This window comes from Pteropus vampyrus, unplaced genomic scaffold, assembly GCF_000151845.1.
Source record: "Pteropus vampyrus isolate Shadow unplaced genomic scaffold, Pvam_2.0 Scaffold75, whole genome shotgun sequence".
Lineage (NCBI taxonomy): Eukaryota > Metazoa > Chordata > Mammalia > Chiroptera > Pteropodidae > Pteropus > Pteropus vampyrus.
In genome coordinates, this window is record NW_011888856.1 from 3727192 (window position 1) to 3737138 (window position 9947).

Consider the following 9947-nt stretch of genomic DNA (forward strand, 5'->3'; position numbering starts at 1 on the left):
ACACACACACACACACACACACACACAGACCACATATGTCACTCACATACCCCACACCACACATACCATACATGATATACACCACATGCACACACAGACCACACACACACACACATGCACAGACCACATATATCACTCACACACCCCACACCACACACATACCACACGATATATACCACACACACATACCACATGCACATACCACACATGATATACACCACACACACACACAGACCACACACACACACACACACAGACCACACATATCACTCACACACCCCACACCACACACATACCACACATGATATACACCACACGCACACATACCACACCACACACATAGACACACACACATGCCCCACACCACACGTACACCACATACCTACAACCACATACACCACATTTACCACACACACACACACACACACAAACACACACACGGGGCTGACTGTCAGGCTGGCAGGTTTCTGGGAAGGGTCTGATCATCTCGCACACAGAGCGACCAGCGTCCCCGAGGACAGAGGGCTGGCCTTGTGGCTGTTTTGCCTGCTGTTTCTCAGCACAGGAGGCTGCTGCCGAGTCGGCAGAGAATGACTGGTTGTTCTTTTTCGTTGATTGCCTTTCAGCCTGATGCACATAAGCTGTCTTCCTAACAATACGTGGCGCCAAGGCATTTGTGGTCATTTATTTCTCTATCCAAATTAATAAGGGAAGAGATAAGGGTGAGGATGAGAAGAAAGTTAAGATGAAAGAGCTCAGATCGAACATGTGGGTACTGCGTGGTCTGAAAGCAATTAGTTGGCTGTCACTCTAGTGGAGATTAAAATATTTATGTGTGTGCATTGCTAATATATTGGCTCCAAAATGAGAGCGGCATTGTTATTACTAAACTAGAGATTTGGGATAAAACAACCCACTGTAATCACTCATTCGTCTGAGGAACATTTGCTGGGCGCCCACTGTGGGCTCTTCTTACCAATGGGCTCCCCTCCTAACTCCCATGATGCACAGCGGTGGGCAGGCCCCTCGTCCTGTCCCCCCATTCCTCCAAATTAGCTCTTCCTGGAACACGAGTATCTTTTGTGCTTCCTTACTCATAGTTTAAAATATTAAAGCAATACCTATTCATCTGAGAAAAATTTAAAGAGGCAAACAAAAAAAGAAAAACAGAATAAATAAAAACCATCTGTAATTATAATAGAAAGAGCCACCATTGACATTGGGTATGGAGCCTTTCTGATGCACACACGTGCACACACGCACACACACAAACTGGATCCCTCTGTAAATATTATTTTATAGTCTGCTCTTTTTGAGGCGTAGTTTACACACAGTAAAATTAACTCTGTTTGGTGAATAGTTCCCACGAGTGTTGACAAATGCATACAGCTGAGCCATCGCCCCCACAATCTTAAATCTGCCATTGTTTACTTTGTTCTGTATAACAAACATACTCTTGTGTCACTAAAGGTAGATCAATATCATCACTTTTATTCGATGCGTGGTATTCCATCAGATGAATGCAAACTGATTTATTTCTCCAATGGAGACTTTTTGCTACCCATCTCCCTGGCTTTCATCCTCAGGGCAGGGGACAAGGACAAACAGCATCCTTCTGCCAGCGCACACAACGTCTGCTGCACCAGAGGACTTCATAGGCTGCTTCTCTCTCTCACTGACCCTACTAAACATGCATGGGGATGACATCTGGTCCAGTGGGACACGAGGAGATAACGGAGTTCTGGCTGAGCGGGCTTTTCTGGTTAATGGAGCGAAGCCCTTCTGTGTCCCTTCCTCTGGAGCTGGCTCAGCTCCCTGTGTGTTCTTGCCATCAAAATCAAACCCTAAATAGTAACTAGCTTTTCGTAATATTTTAAAAGAACAAATGTAATTTGTAGCACGATTATATAAATTTTGCCCAAAGCTTTTCATGGCTCGATACCTCTTAAGTGGAATCTTTGCTAAATTTAACTCTGGGGTTCTACAGGACCGAAGTTAAAAATCCACTTCGAATTTATTTTTCCTACAGGAAAAATGCTTCTGGGCCGTGTGGGCGCGATGGCTCTTGAACACAGGGAGGGCCTGGCTTTGCTTCTCTGGCTTCTTAATCTGCCCAGAAACACAGCCTAGTGGGTTTCTGGTCGCTTTTGGTCTCAATTCATTTTAAAACTGTAAACTTACAACGTGACAACAATGTAAGTTGTATTTAAACACATTTAAGGGAAAACATGAATCCCCAGCTGCAGCCCCTCTGTACTGATGCACCACGTCATCGCCAAAACCACGGTCGCTGGCTCGTACAAAGCAAAGCGAATAGACAGGCTCCCTGATGTTCGGGCAGGGCCAGCTTAAAGGGACAGCTGTTTGACTGACGGTCCCTGGGCCGGGAAGGCCCGCCCTCCACTCTCCTCCCGGCATAACTTCCTTTTTGGGGGATCAACTTCCCCAGAACCATCGGCCATATGTCCTGTGTCTGCTTCCAGCTGTGTGCAGGGTCCAGGGCTCAAGGAAGAACAGGGAGACTGACGTCATGGAAAATGTACTGCTTGTGGCGAGAGCGTTAAGAGGATGGCGTGAGTTCCTACCGGGGTTATCGGAGGAGAGGAGGTTGTTTGCAGAGAGGCTTGTTGGGCGAAGCCGCTAAGCAAGGCAGGAGGTGTCGGGGGCGTTCAGCGAGGTGGCCCCGGAGTAGCCGCGGCAACTGGACTTCGTGTATGTCTGTCTGTAGCTTTTCCAACGGTTTCTGTTTACTACTGTCTAGCTCTAGACCCAGAGATCTTTCAAATGCCTCTTCAGATGCTTAACTTTGTAGAGATTTAAAAAGTGGGCGAATTGCTGCAGCTTGCACAGGCCACAAATCTGGGTCTTGGGTCTTTGCAAATTCATTTCTTTTCTAAGTCAAACTTTCTTTGCGTTTTGTCAGCAGTTTTGGGGCTGCTATGCCCAACTCTTCACTACACCTGCTCTCGCCAGAGGCATCTAATGATCTCCCGTTTTTTTTTTTTTTCCCAGTGAGTCCTTCTGTAATGGGCAATGGTCCCCACCCTGTGGGGGGGGGGTCACATCTGTGTAATCCCTCTTCTTTGAGTGGGCTAGGATGTCACTTGCTCTAACTTCTTAATATGACAAAAGTGATGGATGTCACTCTGTGATTAGGTGACAAATAATCGTGCTTCCTGTCTCTTGCTATCAGACTCTCTCTGCTGCCTTTTGTCTTGCACTCACTGATGAAGCGAGCTGCCATGTTGAAGGGACAAACATAGGGATAAACCAGGGTGGCCTCTCACCAACAGCCCGCTAGGAACTAAGACCCTCAGTTTAACAGGCCTCAGGGAATTGAATTCTGCCAACAAACATGTGAGCCTGGAGGCAGATCCTTCCCCAGTCAAGCCTGCAGATGGCACCCAGTGCTGGCAGACACCTTTCTTGCACTTGGGAGAGACAGTGGGACAGAAGATCCAGCTCAGCTAGGCCTGGATTCCTGGCCCACGGAAACTGTGAGAAAAGAACCGTGTGTCGTTTTAAGTCGTTTTGGTATGCGACAGCAGATAACTAAACCCCTTGCTGAGTCCCAATCCTCTCTAACCTTTATTTCTCTTTGCAATTTGACTACTTGGGCCAATCTCATCCCCACAAATATCTCCAGCTCTTAACGAGAAGCCGGTGATTCCCAAACCCGTGTCTCCAGGCTGGGCTCCCCTCCGCAGATCAGAACCCCTCGTTTGATCTAATGGCCCTTTCGAGGGTTGCATCTGGATACTGTGCAGGCGCCGCAAATTTAGAACGTTCGACTCTGCCCCTTCTTCTGAGTTCTTTGACTTGGTACTTTTCACCTCTTTTCATTCGGTCGCCCGGTCCTGTGAGTCGCCTCCCTCCTACCCAGCAAATCCAGTCAGCCAGCGAGTCTGGCATTATAGCCTTCTCCTTCCCCCGCTTATGTCGAAGAACATATTTCTCAAAATTCTCGTTCTACATTTTGGAACCGAGATGAAAAAATAAAGCAGTTGTCAGTCTGTATATCGGGAATTTTTCTACGCTTGTTTGTTTTCCATTGAAAGATAAGCATAGAGTTTAGATAGTGAATATAATTTGGCTCAAAAATGATCATGTATAAACCACAAATTTGAATGGTTCAACATGAGCCATGTTTATGTTTATTAAATTTGTCTCCCTAACTGGAGCCATTGTACCCACTGTGGTCAGATGCTCCCCTGGCTTCTCTAGCAGGGTTTTAGGGAGAAGTAGACTAATAATGTAAAGCCTGCTCCTCTGCTGGCAGCAAGGGACCAGTACCAGCTGATTTTTTGTTCCGTAACAGGAATTGGTGACAGGGCAGTTTGAAAAAGATCTGAGTCAGCTGTTTGGATTTGCATGATGTCTGTGCCACAAGGACGAGGTCCTGAGGCCCACCTTGTCCACTGGGCTCTTTCAAGATGGAATAGAGATGGACTCTTACAGCTGCCCCATTATCTAGAAGGATCCATTACCACGGTCTCTGCCATAAGGCAGGTCATCTGGAGGGGACTGTGCAGGGACAGCCAGAGGCTCCTATTCAAGGCTTCAAGTCACGAGTTTATCCTGTTATTTCCTCCAATGTGCCGTGCTTTCTTTCATGCAAAAGCACCTTCTGTCACCCCTCCCCTCTGCCCTTCGCATGCCGGGTTCCTGGTCTGAGTTCTGAATTACCTCCTCGGAAAACCTCTTCTAACGCTCCGCCCTCCCGGCCTGCCCCCCACGGCGCTCCCACAGCATGAGCTTGCACATTCGGAGGCGTTTACCACTTTATAGTTAATAATCTCCCACTCTGCACCATAATCTCCTTAAACGGCAGTGGTGGTTTCCTGTTCACTGTTGAATTCCAGTGTTTGATGTGGGGTAGGCACTCAACAAACACTTTTAGAAGGCACGTTGCAATCTGGACTGTTCAGCTCGACAGACAGGGTAAATAGGCAGGCTGTCAGCATGGCTATCCACTGTCGCCCACGTTAGGTGTGGCTCCGTTCCCGCTGCCCACTCTGTCTCCCGCTGCCTGCACGTGGACAAAGCCCTCAGGAATCACACAGGGTTACGGCACATACCAGTTTTCAGCTTTTGACTCTGTTCTCAATAATCAGTTATAGGCAAAGCTGTCTGAGTGTAAGACAGAGCTCCAAGTTGGCAGACTTTGAACCCTGATATTATTTAAAGAGCCAGAGACAGGATGGTCTTTTGATAGGTCAGACAGATATGTCCCAAGGGATAAGACCAAGCTGTCTTTTTAGCTTGTTCCTAATTAACTCCCTGTCTTATCATCTCTTTTTATCTCTTTTCTCTATAGAATCAGAAGAGTAAAATTCTATTTTTGTGCAAAGAAAGACAAGAACTACTACCTAATTATTTCTAAAAAGAAGGTCTCTACATTAACTATTCAAAAAACCAAAGACATCATTTTTTTTTGCGGTGGGGGTGGGGTGGGGTAGGGGGCAGACTATAATATTTAACCAGGTTCTGGCCAAAAATTCCCTTGGATCAACTCCTTCAAATGCTACACAGAAAAGTTAGATGTTCTGAAGAGTATTACTTAGATTTATTTCTTTGGTTATTTCAAAACAGTGAGATGGGCATCGAATACTCACTGTAAAATTTACCCAGCCCCTGTGGGACTCCACCGTTCATTCATCTGTCAATGAAGTTTTTCTTTTCTATTAGCCCCGCCCATGGGTTCTTGCTGAACCGAGAGCTTGGGGAAGTTGGGCTACAGTTCCATTCAGGTTCCCGAGGGGCTGATCGGCCCTCCCTGTGGCCTGGCCGACCATCGAGACCAAGGCCACCAAGAGAACACGCCAGGAGTGCGTCTCAGGCTTGGACCTTTCTCATCGCCGCTTTTCAAAGGCTGGGTCAGAAAGACTCTAGTTGTGGAGCATTTCTAGCTTTAAAAATGTTTTCAATGGCAGAACCACTCCCCTACTTTTTATCTGTAGTCATTATTTTTTCGTAGAGAGAGAACGTGAGCCGGTCCAGCGTGAGTAACAGGTAAAACTGGACCTTCGCTGGCTGCAGCCAGGATCACAGACAGGGCGGAGGAGGGAGGGGACCGAGTCCCGCTCTCCGGCTCCCCTTGCTCTCCTCTCATGCAGCATCTTTTCTAGAAGGATCCATAGAAGCGATTTTTCCCAGATCTCGCTTCCGGGGATTCCTGTGATTTTTTTTTCAGTAGTTGATTTATTTTTTTCTTATGGAGGCCATGACTTACACCTCGTCAGCCCCTAGAAAGCACAGAGCTGATGCTGTAGGCTCTCGATGGCGTTTTCTCAGAAGCCCCCGCAGACGTTACAGGAGAATGAATTGTAGGCATTAAATCAAGAAGCCAGGTAACATTTCTATCTGGTTTTCCTTCTACTCGGATTTTCACTTTATTTTTATTGACGCTTCTATCTAAGACCTGTGTGTACATTACCTCGAATTATTTCTAGAATCAAACAGGAAAAAAACCAAACATACGAATGCATAATTATATTAAAAAACAACCTAACGGTCTCCAGCAGCCACTGTGTGACCGTGCCTACCTCATTGGGGTGGAATCCATCGACGGGCTCGATGAGCTGCCAGGGCTGCCCGCCTCTCCTCTGCCACTCCTTCGTGACTGCGGGACACACACGACCAGAGGGTTAGACACACTTCCAGCGGTTCGCGAGCAAGGACTGGGTGAAATATGTCATCGGAGCTGCCCACTGCCCGCCTGAGCCAGCTCTCACTCGGCCATGGCTCCACCGAGTCCTTATCTTGGGCTGAGGACTTTCTGAACAGAAACGATCTTCCCGTGGTATGATTATTTTTCTTCCTAACTCAGGGAGAAAATGTGGGAGCGTATTGGATGCGTGTGGCTTGTGTATTGAGGAGAAGGGGTGGGGAAAGGTGAGCCCTGGAATTTTTTACACCAGTTTAAGTCCATCGCATGTCCCAGGGGCCAGGAGGACAGTACCGCGGGAGCAGGAGGGGAAAGTCAAACGTTCCGTTGACGTGGCCTTTCGCAGGCCGCCGCTTGCTGCCACTGCCCGCACGTGCCGAGCGATTGCCATTAAAATCGTACGGCTTGTCAGAAAAGTAATTACGTAAAATTATCTCAGCATCACACTTGGAGTGAGGAGGGGTACAGAGAAAATATTTTGAGCCCCAAAGTGATAGAGAAGCGATAACACTTCGGTCCTTCGGCAGGGGCGAGCGACCCGGAGAGTCGGCGGAGCAGAGGCAGCAGCACCGTCACGCTGCGAGGTGGAGTCACGGTCAGGCAGAACCTGTCAGGGAATGTGAGTCCCTAAAGAGCCTCCGGGGAGGAAAACGTGAAACCTGCGGCTCCCAGTGCAGCCCCTGTCCTCGCTCCCGTCAGGGAGGGAAGCAGGGGCGGCTGAGCTTCCTCCGGTCCTTCCCAGGAACCTCAAGGGCCGGGATGTCCGCCTTCTTTGTCTCTCCCCCTCTCACCCCAGGGGAAGGAATGCGAATTCTACTGGAGGCTTCCACAAGCTGGACTTTCTCGGGAGCTGAATCGACCACATGCTGCTTTTGTAATGAGTCCTAAAGTCACAACATGCCACCTCCACTTGCTATCTGATCCCTGTCCCCAGAGGGGCTGCAAATCCCCCTTCCCCCATCTACTTCTAGGTGGAGGAAGGATTCCTGCTGGGGGTTCGCAGGCCTCCTCGCCGTGTCTCCGATCCCCGCTGGCTGCGTCCCTGGCAGAATGGCCAGCACCGAGCCACTCATGTTTTTTGCTTCTGGGTTTTTTTACTAGAGGTTGCTGGAAGCAGCAGCTATTGGAAAGTGGCCTTTGCATTTCTCGTGAAACTCAGATCGAGGATGCTGCCCAATGTGCCCAACACACGGAGTCCCGAGGGAGAAATCATTTCGTGCTGGTAAATGATGCATGTCTCTGAAGAACCGGACTGTATCTGCTCTTCTGATAGGAAGCTCAGAGCCACAGTGGTGCTCAAACCACAGAAACCTTTATGAAGACTTATTTGCTCTGTGGAACCAGCTTGCAGACTCCAACAGTTTCTGTCCTGCCCTTGGCCGTAGGTGCCCTGTGAAAAGCAGAGCCTCAGGGAAGCTCGCCTGGCTCCTTCTTCAGCTTGCCCGGTGCTGCCTGTTTTATTTAGACATGACCTTGGAATAAGACTTTCTGCTTCAGCTTCGATTCTGGCTGCTCTGCCTTTCCCTCTGGACCCCACACTTTAAACTTCTGTGGGTCCCAGACTGCCCTCCCTGGACGTGAAATGCTGCTGCAGCCCATCCCTGCTCGTACGCGCTCGCCTGCCGTGCCGTCCCCCCCACTCGGTCCAGGCTCTTTCTTACCCCTTTGCCAGAGAGATGATGGGCCAGCTTCCTACTCTCTCCTCTTTCGGGGGAGTCCTGCTTTTCTACTTTATAACTACATGCTGGTTCTCTATCTGAGCCACATCCAATCTGAATAATAAGTCTGTCTTAGTAGAGCACCAGGCATTTGGAAATGTTTTATCAAATTCAGAGCCCGTTTCACCCCCCGCTGAGTCTCTCCATGCAGCGTTTGCCTCATCGCTCTACCTGGTAGTCTCCCAGGCTCACTGTTACAAAAATCAACCAAGACGCCAGCCTCCCAATCCTCCCCGTGAGTTCAGAGGCGACATCGCTTCCGTTCTGCTTTGGGCTCCTTTCCTTCATCCAGGTTCTCAGTGAGCCTCTTGTCCTTTTTCCTGCTCCTCCCTGTATGCGTAGTTTGGATTCACCTTATGTCAGACAGGTGTTAAAAAGGGGAAGAAAAGAAGGAAGGAAAGAAAATCGCAATCGGATGTTAAGGAATCCCCAGGCTAAAAGACAATGGGCACTGAGCCTGGTCGAGACCTCAGGCAGAGCCTGCTGAAAAGTCTCAGAGGCGGATGAATAGGAGGATGCTGAGATTGCGCGAAAGAGACATACAGCGAGCCACGCACCTGACCCGGACCACCCACACTGCCTCTCACGCGAGCCACGCACCTGACCCGGACCACCCACACTGCCTCTCACGCGGTGAGGGAAGGAAGCCCGTTCCAACACCTTTGACCCTTCATATTTGCAGAGAAGGTTGAGTGACAACACGAATCTAAACCTGTGCCTTCACTGGCCTAGAGAAAATTCAGAGAAGAATTAAGGGGATCTGGCGATCTGGAAAATCCACAGTGGAAAGCTGATTTAAGCCTATTAAGGGAACATAGTTGAAGCCACGACTGTGTTTCCTGAGAGAAATGTTTACTAGGAGCCTGATATTAAGAAAGTCAGGCTTGGCTATACCTGAGTTTTCTCTAGAGTGATCCAATTTGGGCACCTCGGCTCACAGCTAGACCAGGCTTCTTCCACTCTGATTCGAGTTTTATGTGCGTTACTAACTACCACACTGAAAATCCTGGCCCTTGGAGACAGGGAGAGGTGGCGATACACGATACTGCCTGGAGAAAATGAACCTAATTCAGTCATCAGAATTAGTGACTGCTTTTCGAAAAGGAGACGGGATGGTCACTCCCTCCTCCTCCCCTTGGAGTAGCTGATGTGGGATTCTGGAAAGAAAACTGCACGACAAAAGCATAAAGAAAAGAGAAGGGATATTTACTTCCCAAGTTTTGCAAGGGAGCAGGGGCACACCCTAGGGTGGAGGGCAGTGGGAAGGGCCCATGTTTCATTATTACCACACTCCAGCAATTCTAAATGATGTCAGTGACAACATATCACTCTCCGCCCCCTTCCCCACATTAGTGGGTCGTTACAAGGGAATTCAGCATTTAGAAGAACTGGCTTATCATATAGAATAATCTGATAGGTATTAAAAAAATGTCACAGGTTGCTAAGGCTACCATCAGTCTCTTCACAGTGGAAAACAGTTTTCTCACGTGATTATTACTTTGGCGAAGGTTACAAGTCACGGCAAACCTGCAGACACCAGTAGGCACATTCGAGGGGCAGAG

At 48.7% G+C, this 9947-nt stretch overlaps 1 protein-coding gene across 1 annotated transcript in view; it reads right to left on the bottom strand.

Moving 5' to 3' along the window:
* Positions 1-9947, bottom strand: part of AOAH (acyloxyacyl hydrolase) — a 148581-nt gene that overhangs the window by 2713 nt on the left and 135921 nt on the right. Inside the window, exon 21 of the mRNA XM_023532035.1 lies at positions 6546-6622. Within this exon, the coding sequence (XP_023387803.1) occupies positions 6546-6622 (77 nt within the window). The remainder of the gene's footprint in view (positions 1-6545; positions 6623-9947) is intronic.